Source organism: Periplaneta americana, chromosome 3 (assembly GCF_040183065.1).
Source record: "Periplaneta americana isolate PAMFEO1 chromosome 3, P.americana_PAMFEO1_priV1, whole genome shotgun sequence".
NCBI classification, from domain to species: Eukaryota; Metazoa; Arthropoda; class Insecta; order Blattodea; family Blattidae; genus Periplaneta; species Periplaneta americana.
The window spans coordinates 37,890,899-37,907,574 of record NC_091119.1 but is presented as its reverse complement, the minus strand read 5'-3'; the positions used below and the strand labels follow the sequence as shown (position 1 = coordinate 37,907,574).

The window sequence follows — 16,676 nt, the reverse complement described above, 5'->3', positions numbered from 1 at the left end:
TTTTTTTAGTAGTTATTTTACGACACTTTATCAACATCTTAGGTTATTTAGCGTCTGAATGAGAAGAAGGTAATAATGCCGGTGAAATGAGTCCGGTGTCCAGCACCGAAAGTTACCCAGCATTTGTTGATATTGAGTTGAGGGAAAACCCCGGAAAAAATCTCAACCAGGTAACTTGCCCCGACCGGGAATCGAACCCAGGCCACCTGGTTTCGCGGTGAGACGCGCTAGCTGTTACTCCACAGGTGTGGACACCAGACTTTAAATTCTACTTATAGCGAGAGAAGAAAATCACATCCTTCATTTTCCATTATTGTTTGAGAAAATAAAAAAAAAATCACGGTACCGATATATTTTTAAAAATTAAAAATAAACATTCATATCTACCAGTGGCGGTTTGTGATGTAATGTATAGATTATTATAGTTAACAGAATTGTAGGTCTACATAAATCTTACATTCTGAAAATGGTCCTCAGACCATGCAACATTCATTTAACCCTGACAGAAAGAAACAAATAACGAAATTTGAGAAGAGTGTTCCTTTGTAGGTACAATGAAATAATGGATTAAACGTAACTATGTATAGGATCAGCTGTTATTAGGTTGTATGCCAACTGCCACTATCATTCACAATACAAAGCTTAATGGCTCCGTTTCTGAAATTGCTACGCTAGATGCATGCACATGAGGAGCGAATGAGAATTCTTATCATTAGCTGGGTGACAGAAAAATTGCTATACATCACAGGACTGAATGAAAATCAATGTTAACATATCTCTGCTCAGAAAGAATTAATTGAAACACTATTAGGAGAAGTGAGGAGCATCGTTTCAAAATGTATTATGTGCAACTTACAATTTTTTTACACGAACGACGAAAAACTGGATTACTCGTAAACCGGGGAAGTTTTCAAAACACTACACAAAACCATTTTTAAGTACTGGTTTCACAGTTTACAAATATGACGACTTGGAACCATCAGACTTCACAGCCTAAAAGATAAATAAATAGAAAGTAACAAATTTAATTTCGTCCACTGGGGGAATTAATACGTTTTGAAACGATGCTCTTCAAGTGACAATTCAATCTCGATTCAACTAAAAGAACACAATAAATTTGTTGACTGCACAAACCTATAACCAGGCAGAAACTGCCACTGATATATACAAGAAAAATCCCACTAATCCTACTAACTGTCATTTTGTCGAAATTGAGATAAACGTGTTTTCTGATATATTCTTGTGCCTTGAATATATGTGCATTTGTTTTTCAGTTAGAATGGAAAGAATCATTCAAAGATCCAAAACTAATTCCTGATCTACCTCGAAAATCTGCCGTGGCCATGTTTAGATTGATTACTGGTCATGATTGCCTCAGTAAATACCTCCATCGTATTGGAGTACTGAATTCACCTAAATGCTTACTGTGCACCAGAGAAGAGGACATGGAGATGGAGCACCTGGCTAATTGTGAAACTCTTAGGACATTTGTGGACCTTCCATCAAAATATTGGGAAGCAAGAAGGATGATGACTTCATTGTTAAATCCAGAGCATTAGATACACACACACGCACACACACATACTTTTTAACGTAAAAGTCTTAACTTTTCATTTTATTTGTTTAATTTAACAGTTTTATGAATCAATGGTTGTATTCAGAAACTGTCATTACATTTTTGTGTGAGCTTGCAGGAATCATTGTACTTACTTAAATTAAGTCTGTTCAAAATTATTGTTTCCTTTCGTCTATGCAGTTATGTGGCTAGAGAATAAACATTACAGCATTACAAACATGTTATGAAAGACTTACGTTGACTGCAACGTCATAAAATAATTCATTTACAAATTCTCTAGACCTGAAAGAAATGCTGCAAATAAATATTCTTACTTCACTGTAAAGCAATTTCTTATCAGAATATAATCACATATCACATGGTTTTGAAAGGCTTTATATTTTTAAATATTTCACATTACATCTAATTTATAACCGTAAATTTGGATTTGTAAATTGGACATATTTCAATAGTGATTCGTTCTCCTCACACACGAATGGTTTGCGATGGTGACAGGCAACATCATGCCAGTGGACACCGTCCTTATAGAAGTTGTTGAGTACAGCTAAGCAATTCTCTGCGGCTCCGTTCTGCTGTACGTACTCTCTGTTGTCAGGTTGAGGTTTTCCAATTCTACAATAGAAGTTCATTTTAATAATAATAATAATAATAATAATAATAATAATAATAATAATTTGGTATATGCCTATTTGTATTCTGGTGGTGTGGTAGAGAACGCCTAATGACCTTAACTCCGCCAAATGAAATAATAATAATAATAATAATAATAATAATAATAATAATAATAATAATAATGATAATAATAATAATTTGGTATATGCCTATTTGTATTCTGGTGATGTGGTAGAGAACGCCTAATGACCTTAACTCCGCCAGATGAAATAATAATAATAATAATAATAATAATAATAATAACAACAACAATAATAATAATAATAATAATAATAATAATAATAATTTGGTATATGCCTATTTGTATTCTGGTGGTGTGGTAGAGAACGCCTAATGACCTTAACTCCGCCAGATGAAATAATAATAATAATAATAATAATAATAATAATAATAATAATAATAATTTGGTATATGCCTATTTGTATTCTGGTGGTGTGGTAGAGAACGCCTAATGACCTTAACTCCGCCAGATGAAATAATAATAATAATAATAATAATAATAATAATAATAATAATAATAATTTGGTATATGCCTATTTGTATTCTGGTGGTGTGGTAGAGAACGCCTAATGACCTTAACTCCGCCAGATGAAATAATAATAATAATAATAATAATAATGATAATAATAATAATAATTTGGTATATGCCTATTTGTATTCTGGTGGTGTGGTAGAGAACGCCTAATGACCTTAACTCCGCCAGATGAAATAATAATAATAATAATAATAATAATAATAATAATAATAATAATAATAATAATAATTTGGTATATGCCTATTTGTATTCTGGTGGTGTGGTAGAGAACGCCTAATGACCTCAACTCCGCCAGATGAAATAATAATAATAATAATAATAATAATAATAATAATAATAATAATAATAATAATAATAATAATAATTTGGTATATGCCTATTTGTATTCTGGTGGTGTGGTAGAGAACGCCTAATGACCTTAACTCCGCCAGATGAAATAATAATAATAATAATAATAATAATAATAATAATAATAATAATAATAATAATAATAATAAGTAATTAATAATAATAATCAGCAGCATCAAATTCATTATTGTTATTTTCAGAAGCATAATAATTTGAGATGATTTTATTTAATTTCATTTATAGATCTTCATACAATTTTTTATTTCCTAGGAATGCAATATATAGTGATTACTTTAACGTGTTAATATTGAATTAAGTTTATAAATACCTAGTTGACTAGTTTCGGCTTGGGAGCCATCTTCAGAACTGAATTATTTCTACTGATAATTTCGCTTCTGCCTATATACTTCACCCACATTGGATATTCTCTCTCCTTTTCATTTTTAACATATGTATTTTTTTTTTTTTTACGTTCTTAACCATGAATTTCGGTTTTCCAACTCTCTTTTGTTTTTAATCTTGCAATGTTTGCTGCTGCCCTTATAGCTTCATTTAATGGTAATATATTTATATATTTTCATTAATTCTTAGGCTACTTGTTTTGTTTTAGAAATCACAACCACATCAATATTCACTACTTTCTATTTGTCCTAATTCTACCAATTCCTTGTAATATTTCAGCAATTCCTTGTATATTAGATACTTCTTTTGTGTCTCTTTGTCAGTGATGGACATGCATCATCTTCACAAATGCCCAAATCAGAGGGCATCCCATCTGGACTCAACACCAAAATTATACTTGGAAGCGAGAAGGCGAATGGAGGCCTCCAAGAGCCTGCACACTAGAGAGTACTACCACTGTCTAGTATATAGGCCTACAGTCACGAAGCTTGAGTTTATGAGGGTACTAGAAGCAATAGACTGTGCCGGTACTATTTTGTATTGTCTGTAATGAGGCGAAAGTAGCTATCTTAGTGGTTATCAACCACCTATGGATGCATATTAACTACGGTACGTATTGAACTTCGTGACTGTATATACTAGACTGTGGTACTATTACTTGTCTACAACATTGTTCTATCGCTGGTTGCCAACATAATATGAATTAGTAATAAGAGTATTGTTCTCTTAAGAGCCCTCTCTGATGTATTGTAATGAGGGTATGAATGAAAGTTTTTATCAAATTAATTAATGAGGTGGAAACTTGAACTCTCTGCATTGCTATAATATTTTCGCTGTAAGAAAAATCCTAATATAAACAATAGCACGTGATTGAAGTGAGGCTTCATTGGCCGCTGTTTGGCGCCATAGATTCTCAGTATGTGATCCCGCCTACTGTTGTACATTCTGTTCCATGTTAAACATTTCCCGTTACTCGTCAAGTAGACCCAACCTCACTACTACGCATTAGTTTACTTAGAAAACTTTTATAATTACCGGTACTGAAATTAAATTATTTTAAACTTATGCTGGACAAAGGTGTTATTCCTTCCAGGATGCAGAAGCCATACTACAGTACCACGTGCTTATGTGAACAACTACGAACTCAAGTGACGCCAACTTGTTACAAGAACAGACTACCTCGGTATTACTGTTGGTATTCATCCGCGTTCATAGTACAGAACAAAATATAAAAGTAGCTTTTATTTTACATAGAGTTTTACATATAAGTGAAGTTACATCTTTCATCGTATTTAACAACTACAATTAAATTTTTTATTTTCAAATAATACAAGATTATGGTTTCCAAATACGGAACTATATTTTCCTGCGTCGTGTGAGTGTTTCGACTGGGAGCCAATCACGGGTATGACAGCCACGTGCTTGTGTTTACATTAGGATTTTTCTTACAGCGAAAAAAGTATAGCTCCCGAGGAATACGCGAGTTTTATATACGCCTTGTTTGGCTGCTACGTCATGCTTGCTCTTTGTCGAGTGTTGCTGTTATTGGTAGCTTCTTTCGTGCCTCCCAGTTCATAGCTGAACTACATGAGAGAAAGGGGAATAAAGATAAAAAAATGGGGAGACAAGAGAGAGTGAAAGAGAGAACTGGACGAGAGAGAAGAATAAAGATAGTAAAACAGGGAGAAGAGTGGAGAATAAAGATAGTAAAAAGACAGGAAGAGTGAGAATAAAGATAGTAAAAAGAGAGGAAGAGAGTGGGGAATAAAGATAGTAAAAAGGAAGGAAGAGAGTGGGGAATAAAGATAGTAAAAAGGGAGGAAGAGAGTGGGGAATAAAGACAGTAAAAAGGGAGGAAGAGAGTGGGGAATAAAGATAGTAAAAAGGGAGGAAGAGAGTGGGGAATGAAGATAGTAAAAAGGGAGGAAGAGAGTGGGGAATAAAGATAGTAAAAAGGGAGGAAGAGAGTGGGGAATAAAGATGGTAAAAAGGGAGGAAGAAAGTGGGGAATAAAGATGGTAAAAAGAGAGGAAGAGAGTGGGGAATAAAGATAGTAAAAAGGAAGGAAGAGAGTGGGGAATAAAGATAGTAAAAAGGAAGGAAGAGAGTGGGGAATAAAGATAGTAAAAAGGGAGGAAGAGAGTGGGGAATAAAGATAGTAAAAAGGGAGGAAGAGAGTGGGGAATGAAGATAGTAAAAGGGAGGAAGAGAGTGGGGAATAAAGATAGTAAAAAGGGAGGAAGAGAGTGGGGAATAAAGATGGTAAAAAGGGAGGAAGAAAGTGGGGAATAAAGATGGTAAAAAGAGAGGAAGAGAGTGGGGAATAAAGATAGTAAAAAGGAAGGAAGAGAGTGGGGAATAATGATAGTAAAAAGGAAGGAAGAGAGTGGGGAATAAAGATAGTAAAAAGGGAGGAAGAGATTGGGGAATAAAGATGGTAAAAAGGGAGGAAGAAAGTGGGGAATAAAGATGGTGAAAAGAGAGGAAGAGAGTGGGGAATAAAGATAGTAAAAAGGGAGGAAGAGAGTGGGGAATAAAGATAGTAAAAAGGAAGGAAGAGAGTGGGGAATAAAGATAGTAAAAAGGGAGGAAGAGAGTGGGGAATAAAGATAGTAAAAAGAAAGGAAGAGAGTGGGGAATAAAGATAGTAAAAAGGGAGGAAGAGAGTGGGGAATAAAGATAGTAAAAAGGGAGGAAGAGAGTGGGGAATAAAGATAGTAAAAAGGAAGGAAGAGAGTGGGGAATAAAGATAGTAAAAAGGGAGGAAGAGAGTGGGGAATAAAGATGTAAAAAGAGGAAGAGAGTGGGGAATAAAGATAGTAAAAAGAGAGGAAGAGAGTGGGGAATAAAGATGTAAAAAGAGAGGAAGAGAGTGGGGAATAAAGATAGTAAAAAGGAAGGAAGAGAGTGGGGAATAAAGATAGTAAAAATGGAGGAAGAGAGTGGGGAATAAAGATGTAAAAAGAGAGGAAGAGAGTGGGGAATAAAGATAGTAAAAAGGAAGGAAGAGAGTGGGGAATAAAGATAGTAAAAATGGAGGAAGAGATTGGGGAATAAAGATGGTAAAAAGGGAGGAAGAAAGTGGGGAATAAAGATGGTAAAAAGATAGGAAGAGAGTGGGAATAAAGATAGTAAAAAGGAAGGAAGAGAGTGGGGAATAAAGATAGTAAAAAGGAAGGAAGAGAGTGGGGAATAAAGATAGTAAAAAGGGAGGAAGAGAGTGGGGAATAAAGATAGTAAAAAGGGAGGAAGAGAGTGGGGAATGAAGATAGTAAAAAGGGAGGAAGAGAGTGGGGAATAAAGGTAGTAAAAAGGGAGGAAGAGAGTGGGGAATAAAGATAGTAAAAAGGAAGGAAGAGAGTGGGGAATAAAGATAGTAAAAAGGGAGGAAGAGAGTGGGGAATAAAGATAGTAAAAAGAAAGGAAGAGAGTGGGGAATAAAGATAGTAAAAAGGGAGGAAGAGAGTGGGGAATAAAGATAGTAAAAAGGGAGGAAGAGAGTGGGGAATAAAGATAGTAAAAAGGAAGGAAGAGAGTGGGGAATAAAGATAGTAAAAAGGGAGGAAGAGAGTGGGGAATAAAGATGTAAAAAGAGAGGAAGAGAGTGGGGAATAAAGATAGTAAAAAGAGAGGAAGAGAGTGGGGAATAAAGATGTAAAAAGAGAGGAAGAGAGTGGGGAATAAAGATAGTAAAAAGGAAGGAAGAGAGTGGGGAATAAAGATAGTAAAAAGGGAGGAAGAGAGTGGGGAATAAAGATAGTAAAAAGAAAGGAAGAGAGTGGGGAATAAAGATAGTAAAAAGGGAGGAAGAGAGTGGGGAATAAAGATAGTAAAAAGGGAGGAAGAGAGTGGGGAATAAAGATAGTAAAAAGGAAGGAAGAGAGTGGGGAATAAAGATAGTAAAAAGGGAGGAAGAGAGTGGGGAATAAAGATGTAAAAAGAGAGGAAGAGAGTGGGGAATAAAGATAGTAAAAAGAGAGGAAGAGAGTGGGGAATAAAGATGTAAAAAGAGAGGAAGAGAGTGGGGAATAAAGATAGTAAAAAGGAAGGAAGAGAGTGGGGAATAAAGATAGTAAAAATGGAGGAAGAGAGTGGGGAATAAAGATGTAAAAAGAGAGGAAGAGAGTGGGGAATAAAGATAGTAAAAAGGAAGGAAGAGAGTGGGGAATAAAGATAGTAAAAATGGAGGAAGAGATTGGGGAATAAAGATAGTAAAAAGAGAGGAAGAGAGTGGGGAATAAAGATAAGAAAAGGAGAGGAAGAGAGTGGGGAATAAAGATAGTAAAAAGGAAGGAAGAGAGTGGGGAATAAAGATAGTAAAAATGGAGGAAGAGATTGGGGAATAAAGATAGTAAAAAGAGAGGAAGAGAGTGGGGAATAAAGATAAGAAAAGGAGAGGAAGAGTGTGGGGAATGAAGATAGTAAAATGAGAGCAAGATAGAGAGTAATAAAGATTGTAATCTGAGAGAAAGAGGAATAAAGGTAATAAAAGGAGAGACAGATAGAGTAATAAAGATAGTAAAAAAAGAGAAGGAGACAGAGAGGGAAATAATAATAGTCACTTTTGTGACAACAATGACATTTCTCATTTGTTGGCATTATTTTGCACTGACATCATGATGTATATATGACTTTTAAATCTATATTATTGAAATCATTATTATTATCATTCTTGCTTTTATGAGGTTTGAACTGGTCTGTTTTAATCCTAGACATCGTAAAGTCAGCGACTGACTGTCGTGAATTGAGAGAATAGAATCGTTGAAACAGAATACACCTAGATCAAGTTAGACAAGTGTGATGTCATGCATCACGTGCTTCAAAGACATAATCTTTAGAGATCATTGCAACTTACCCTCCAGTTTCACTCCAATCATTTTGTACACGATCAGTTGTGGGAGCCAATTTTTTGAGTTCAGCTGTCCAGAACCATCCGTTAATATTCAGGGGTTGTAAGTCAGGTCTATTGCAGCCCTTGAAGTCACAGAGACGACCACTTGTCCAGATGTATTTGACGTTACCTACACAAAATGTCACAAATTATTACATATCCTTTGGTGAGTGAAAGTATGTTGATGCACCTCTCCCTGTTCCATAATGCTACTTGTAGGAGAACACAAAGACAACTCGCTGTTAAATATATAGGATGTTTTTATTTAATTAGCATAATTATATATTTATAAGAACAAAATATTCAGAAATACAAGATGCGGCAAAGGCATCAGACGGTTTTAGAAAGCTGTTTACTGAGCAACATTGAGGGATTATGGATATCAATCGACTGTCGTTTGTTAGCATTTTTGATGCCATTTTGTGTAATCATGAAAGTATGGAGCTCAGAGCATCGTGCTTTCGTTATCGAGACATCTTTCAAGAAATGTGATTCAGTTGTGAAAACCTAGTGTGCCTTTCATCTCCAATTTAATGTTGGCCACCACGGAGCCGTTCCTGCTCGCAATACCATATTGAGATGAGTACAAAACTTTAGATTATCAGCATTAGCTTGCAAGAAGAAACCACCGGGACATGTTCGAAGTGTACGAACGCAGATAACATTGAGAGAGTAAGAGTGGCTGTTACGAGGAGTCCACATCGATCAGCTAGACAGAAAGCTATAGCACTGAGACTTTCAGAACGTTCTGTGCGCCGAATATTGCATTCAGATCTTAAGTTTCATCCATATAAACTTATGACTCTTGGTTCTTTGATGTCACAAAAACTTCTAAGATTCCATTTTACTAACTCGCATTTAGAGACAGATAATGAACAAATTTAAAGTTTATATTCATGTATGCATACATACGTAATATTCTAGACGTCGGGGGTCGATATTTTCGCACATTTTCAAAGGTACCTCCTTCTGCTTCAATGCACTGTTGCGCTCGGGCCTGAATTGCGTGGGAGAGTTGCACGTAACTGTTCTCTGTTCCGCATCCAAAATAGGTCGATTAACGCCTCTCTCGTTTCCCCCTTCCTTTGCTATACCAAGTCTTTCATCTAACCCCATAGACAGTAAGTACTCTTCGATATGGTACCCTTCTGTTCGGAAAGCGTCGTTCATATTCAGCGATGGCATGCAAGGAACTTCCATCACACAAACCATAAACATACACAATATCGGCATATTCTCTAGTCGAAAATTTATAAGGCATCTTGAAAAACACAACTTAACACCTCCGATAACTGTACCTGTATAACTACTGTACTGTAGGTAGCTGACTTGACTGCTGTGAATTGATGATAATGTAGGCTGTTTGTGTTATCTACAGGTTCTGTGTCAGCAATTGAATGAGGAAGACTATGTCCAATGCAGGACATTCGCCGAGAGAATGGTGGAAATTTTGGCTGACGAAGTTGTTATGTTCATGAGTGACGAGGCATATTTCCATATAAATGGTTATGTTAATAAGCAGAAATTTAGATACTGGGTCCCCGAAAATCTTAACGAACTACACGAGCGTCCGCTTCACTGTGCAAAGGTTACAGTTTGGTGTGTTGTGTCTAGATACTGCGTCATAGGCCCGTATTTTTTTTTTTTTTTTTTTAGGAGAACAGGAACACTGTGTCAGTGAATAGTGAACGCTATCGAAATGCTGAGGTTTCAACCAGAACTGCGTTGGCGTCTACGTGTGATTGTTAGACAAATTGTATGGTTTCAGCAAGTTGGTGCCACAGCTCATATAGCAGAAAATTCAATGACAGTTCTGCGCCAAATGCTTCCAGGGCACATCATTTCTCGGCATGGCGACATTCCCTGACCTCCCCGCTCGCCTGACCTTACCGTCTGCGACTACTTTCTGTGGGGTTACTGAAGTCCAAAGTGTACATAAACATGCCCCAAACAACTAATGACCTGAAGATTGCTGTTGCCCAGGAAATCGCCAACATTGATGGTGAAAATGGCATGCATGACCAGTTTTTTTTTTTTGCAGTAATAGATTTGTTCTAATAGACATAACTACTGAGTTATTTCCATTTGAAAATCATCTGATTCCTCTGTATTTTAAATACGGTATCTCTTAAATTAAATTATAAATCTTAGCATTATATGAAAAATCAAGTATTTCATAAATTAATGTGGGCTGGATCCTATCTTTGGAATACTGTGAAACACAGCTAGAATCACAGCCTATTTCAGGAAAGAAGATAAAAATGGTCAGAAAATATATTATTCGACATACATACATAAATTGAGGAGTTGGATGCAAGAAAGGCACTTATCTCAAATGCAAGTTTTGAGAAAATTGATGTTGAAAATTCAAACCTTAATAGTATTATGTATGCACTCCTTTACATTTCTGTGATCACAGTATTGAACTACAAATTGGTGATCATATACATAACAGATCAGAGAACACAATAGAGCATTTTACTCATAAAGGGCACATCCTCTAAAATGCCCTTCTTGCACCCAGCCGCTCAATTAATTATATACCGGTACTTTATGTAGGCTATACTGTATATACAAAATAAGACAACGTGGTTCACTCACGTGTAACAAATGTCATTATAACAAAAGATTCAAATTCTACAACAATCAGGCTCTAACGATAATGATTAATTGCATTGGCCTGGTAAGGCTGTAAACTTTCGAAATTCTGACAGAATTTGAAAAAAAAAATAAAAAAAAACAACAAAATCATTTAGGCACATACTGCCAAGCTCATTTAGTTTATCTCTATCTTGCACAAATGGATGGACAGACGACGTGTCAAAAACTACTTTTTCGGTAAAGAGAATGCTGAAAAGTATATTTCCGCGAAAATTTCGAAATCGATTTTTTGCAGCATTACAATACTTCATGTAAAGTGAAAATAAAGATGATGATGAAAAGTTATTAGCAGAATTGGTTATTTAAAATTATTTAACATCTTAGTGAACCGAAGTTCATAAATTATCATTATTTCAGTGATAAATTACCGTGTAACATATTATATTCTCTGTCTTCAATTACTTTTGAATTACACCAGGCAGAAATTGAATTTTTACTCCTCACTTTCTGTTTACAATGGTAGCTAAACTGGAAGCTTTTCGCCGTCTGTTTCCGCAAGACCTGGTAAACAAACTAACAGCAATGTTTAATAATATTCTTAGTTGGCGGCATAAAATACACATGAGCTTGCATGCAAGAACCAATCAGAACTTCCAAAGAACAACTTGAGAAACATTTTAGCAAAGTTTTCACTAACTCTCTGAAGGCGAAGGTCTAACTTTATTGCGGACCTGAAATTCACATTTCTCTTGTCGGTATCCTTACCTTCGACAATTCGTTTCTTTATAAACTCGTTTTCCATGCTAGTTTCCAAACTGACAAGGTCCATACAGCGTTGGCGACAATAATTTCTTCCTCCCAGCCAGTCTTCTTCTACGTTTGCTGTACGTGGATCCTTCCATGAGTAGAAATAACCTTTTCCATTGAACCTCTCGTGAATTTTTCCTGAAATATTAACATTTGTTGTTATATAATTAGTGATATATATAGGAAGTAGTGTAGATGATGTTCAATACAGCGCACTGTGTAGACACAAAATCTGCATGCATCTTAATTGAACATTCGTTTTCAACTTGATTCTTTCAACATTCTCTCCAGATTGCTGCAAAAATTGAACCGTGTAGATACACCTTTATTTTAGTGCATAGCGTTCTTTTTAATAGTGAGACAAAATGTAGCTGCTCAGCTAACGTGTAAAAACATGAAAGATTTTTCTGAGTAAAACAAGTTATTTATCGAAATCATCAATACCTGTACAATTCTAATTTATTTGAAATATTCCGACGAGAAAGTTAGTAAGATTTTAGTGCGTCACGATAAAGGGAATCAAGGCCAAGAATCTATACTCTACTTGTTTTCAGTCTTTGAAATATTGCTAAACAGGAAGCAACTTGTTGTCGCCTGCAGTCGAGATTGTTGTCACAAGATTCAGTTTGTTCCAGGCCTTATGCTCTTCATCCTTATATATATATATATATATATATATATATATATATATATATATATATATATATATATACGTAGTACGAATACTATGGGAGATTTGAGTAATTTAACAGTACCGGTAATAGTGGTAAAAATTTAACAACACACAAACTGAATGCTGCTGATTTATACATAACATCGAAGGTTATAAGAGGTGAAAGTAATAACAAGAATAGAAAAATATTCACTTACTTTGAGCACATAAAACAGGTACGGGGGGCTCAAGAATGCGACCTGCGGGTCTGGGAGGACCCTGGAACTGACCATGTGCAAGAGCCACAAAGATTGCCCCTATGACGAATTTGAGCAACATTTTGCAGGCTCTGGAATAAACCTGCAATTACAATTAAAACTTGTTATATTATCATTAGTGATATATAAGTGTTAAAAGTGTATGAATCAAAAATGAACACTCTGGAATAAAATAAATATAAATTTAAAAACACTCATTATTGATAGACGTTTGTGAGATTAATGGAAAATATTGAAAAGTAATACTGTAACAAAAAATGTTGAACTGTTGGCTATTGAAGCCAATTAAACACTATTGTTTGTTTGTTGAAGGCTATGTGATTGACAGTCACTACTTTTAAATTAAGATTAATCTTCAGATATAGCTCACTGATGTAAACTGCCGAATTAAAACACTTTACATTTCATTGTAAAGTAGAAAATAAAATGTAAGCTTGACAGGGCAGTTAGTATTGATATCTTTCACATAGTGCTATGTCGTTTTGTTTCTCATGTTATCATTTATTTATTTACTTATTTCAAATCAACAATATCGCAGCTTTGGATTGTATTACGTAATATTTTTCTGTTCAGTGTTAATTTTTTGAGAGAAGCGTTCTTGTCTTTGTATTGTTCTCTTCTATGCTTTCTCTGACGGATGGAAGTCAAAATTGCACACTGATGATTGATCTGACAATATTATATGTAGAAAATCACAACTTTTATTATTATTATTATTATTATTATTATATTTATACAGAGTGATTCATGAGGATTTGCCGTCCCTTAAGGAGCTTATTTCCGAAGACATTCTGAGCGAAAAATGTTATGTAAACATTTGTCATAATCTCAATATTTTCAGAATTACACTAATTTGAAGTTGTTCGTAAAATACCGTTATTCTTGAGTTTTAAGGGTACAAGAATATTACACATAAAGAATAAACTATTCACGAGTATCATTTATTTAATTGGTTAGTATTCTGAAGCTAAAAATGTCTTGTGAATTCCAAAGTTGCTTCGTACAGATTTTTTTAAACTACAAAATTACATTTTCTTACGCATTTACCACAAAAATTGTCACAAATCACGCTACTCTTGTAAATTCTTTACGACTTTACATTAGGATGCATATTTAAACTGTAAATAATCGAGTTACTAAAGTCGTATGATTTGTAACATTTTTGTGATAAATGCGTAAGAATGATGTCATTTTTAGTTACAAATTGAAAAATAAAGTCTGTACAAAGCAATTAAAAATACATTTTTAGCTTCAGAACACTAGCCAATTTAAAAAAATGACACTTCTGAATAGTTCATTCTCTATTTGTAATGGTATTTTATTAACGACTTCAAATTAATGTAACTTTGAAAATATTGCGATTAGGACAAAATGTTTATATGACATTTCTTGCTCAGAATGTCTTCGGAAATAAGTTCCGTAAGTGACGGTAAATCCTCGTGAATCATCCTGTATATACACACATAGGCCTACATATTATATCTCTGTAAGTGGGAGAGAAAGAGAGAGTTAATTAATTAATTACGTTTACATATTCATAGAAAACATAAAAACATTACGACTTACATCTATGAGTAACCGTAAACATGATCAAATACTTAAATAATATCTTCTAGATCACAATAGCATTACCATATATTACTTTCCATTCTTCTTACTTGTTATTTTAGAAAATAAAACGTAGGGTAATGTTAAAGGAAAAAAATATATTCGGTACAATAATGGGAATAATAAAATTGCATTTGATGGCAATTTAATTCAGATAGGTCTAATGCACAGAGCTGAATTATTGAAGTGCTACTCACCTCCCTCCGTTGGTTATGTCAGTTGTGGTATTTTTCTGCTTCACCATAATATTTATATAGCTTCCGTCGTTTTCTCTTATTGCTATTTTCAACATCATATAAGTTTTGGCCTTGGTGAAAGTCTAGAGATAAACAGTTAAGCACAATTCCATGTCAAGAGATATTCTTGCTAAAAGCTATGAAGATATCCCCATTATTCACAAACAATTTCAACACACTCAGGAATCTGAAAACAGGACACGATTCATGTTGCTCCTTTTCCTACCCTTAATGGTTTAAAATGTAGAGACCTCTACACTTATACGCAATTAAGTCATTAGTGACCCGAACACGTGCCGTTTTTCTGGAGCTTTCCAGCATTTTAGCAGGATGTCATGAAGGCCAAGAGCAAGAGGGCGGTCTCCTGAGTTTACGATCTTGGTACAAAAAATGGGAGGAGGGATATTTCAAATAGAAATAGACTGATTTACTACAAGAACTTAATTACTATTACAAAAATATGCAACAGTCAATAGCTGTTATAGTAGGCCTATAACATAACATAAAATATGTACTGTATCAGCTTTCCATAAACAAATATATGAAGTTATGAATATATATAAAGTCCACACCTGTGGAGTAACGGTCAGCGCGTCTGGCCACGAAACCAGGTGGCCCGGGTTCGAATCCCGGTCGGGACAAGTTACCTCAACCCAATACGAGCAAATGCTGGGTAACTTTCGGTGCTGGACCCCGGACTCATTTCACCGGCATATCATTCAGACGCTAAATAACCTAGATGTTGATACAGCGTCGTAAAATAACCCAATAAAAAAGAAATATATATAAATAGAATTGTGTCAAATGATAAGCATAGGAACGGCATTTCTTTCGTAAAATCAATTCAGTTGTATTTTTCCTGGACCAAAAATAAAATACAAATGGAGTAGGCCTAAAAATTATTATTTTGCGTGGACCAAATTAATTCTTCCCATAACCCTAACAAAATTAATAACAGGTAATTACGTATTAAAATAAAATATTCAAACATAGTATCGTACATAAATACAGAGTGATTCACGAGGAGTTACCGCTACTTACGGAGCATATTCCCGAAGACATTTTGAGCAAAAAAAAAAAAAACATATAAACATGGGCCCTATTCAATATTTTCAGAGTTACACCAATTTGAAGTTGTTAAAAAGTATACTTTTTTTTCTTTAGTTTTAAGGGTAAAAGAACATTACAATTAGAGAATTAACTAACCATTTATAATAATTATAATAAATCACATCATTATTGTAAACTTCTTAAGACACACTACATTAGGATGCAAAATTGAACTGTAAAGAATCAAGTTGCTAGCAGTCATGTGATCTGGTTCAATTGTTGTGCTAGGTGTTAATAATAATGTAATTGTTATTTCAAAACTGTCTCCTTCATAAAAATGTGAAGTATTTCATATTTCATTTAGGAGAGAAGACTGTAGTATGCGGAAAGTGCTTGCAGAAAATTTTTTCTCGCACTGAATGTAGGAAATCGTACTTCCAATGTCAGTTCTGTTGCCAGGAAACCTGTAATTCCGCACTTTAGTAGAAAAATATTTTAATGGTAACTTTGTTCTAAATATTTAAATATCCTGATTAATAATTACTAACAGAGCATGCAAGAGTGAAGAAAGTTCCTGTAGTTACCCAGGAAACATTTTCGATTATTAAGAATAGCTTTCATGAAAACCTCCATTTATTAAGGTTTGTTTCTATGGAAACATCATTGATAAATGAGCGTTATGTGCACGAACGAAATTTTTAGAATTATAATTTATAATAATTCAATTCAAAGGCGACTTATATCATCTAATACAGCGATTATAATTATACTTCGAAGTTGAGGCACATAAAGTCTGAATGTACGTGCACACAGGATAGAATAATGTTTATAGAGCAGTTATAAGATAGTCCTCTCCTATCATCTGCGTATAAACAGGAGATTTTGCAATATAGGCCGAGCAAATAAATAAATAAAATGTCTCCTGAAGGACAAACGTAAATGTTATATTGACCAGAATACAATGTCTGTCGAGTGTAGAAACATAACATTATCCGAGACCTATAAAGAGTTATACAGAGC

At 34.5% G+C, this 16,676-nt stretch overlaps 1 protein-coding gene across 1 annotated transcript; it reads right to left on the bottom strand.

Moving 5' to 3' along the window:
* Window positions 1-1,583: 1,583 nt before the first annotated feature.
* LOC138695939 (L-selectin) lies at window positions 1,584-14,829 on the bottom strand. Its single transcript, XM_069820340.1, has 5 exons — window positions 14,568-14,829; window positions 12,703-12,844; window positions 11,791-11,970; window positions 8,389-8,554; window positions 1,584-2,188 (listed from the first exon to the last, which is right to left on the bottom strand). The coding sequence occupies exons 2-5, from the start codon at window positions 12,821-12,823 to the stop codon at window positions 1,984-1,986; spliced, it is 672 nt and encodes a 223-aa protein (XP_069676441.1). The 5' UTR covers window positions 12,824-12,844; window positions 14,568-14,829; the 3' UTR covers window positions 1,584-1,983.
* Window positions 14,830-16,676: the final 1,847 nt, after the last annotated feature.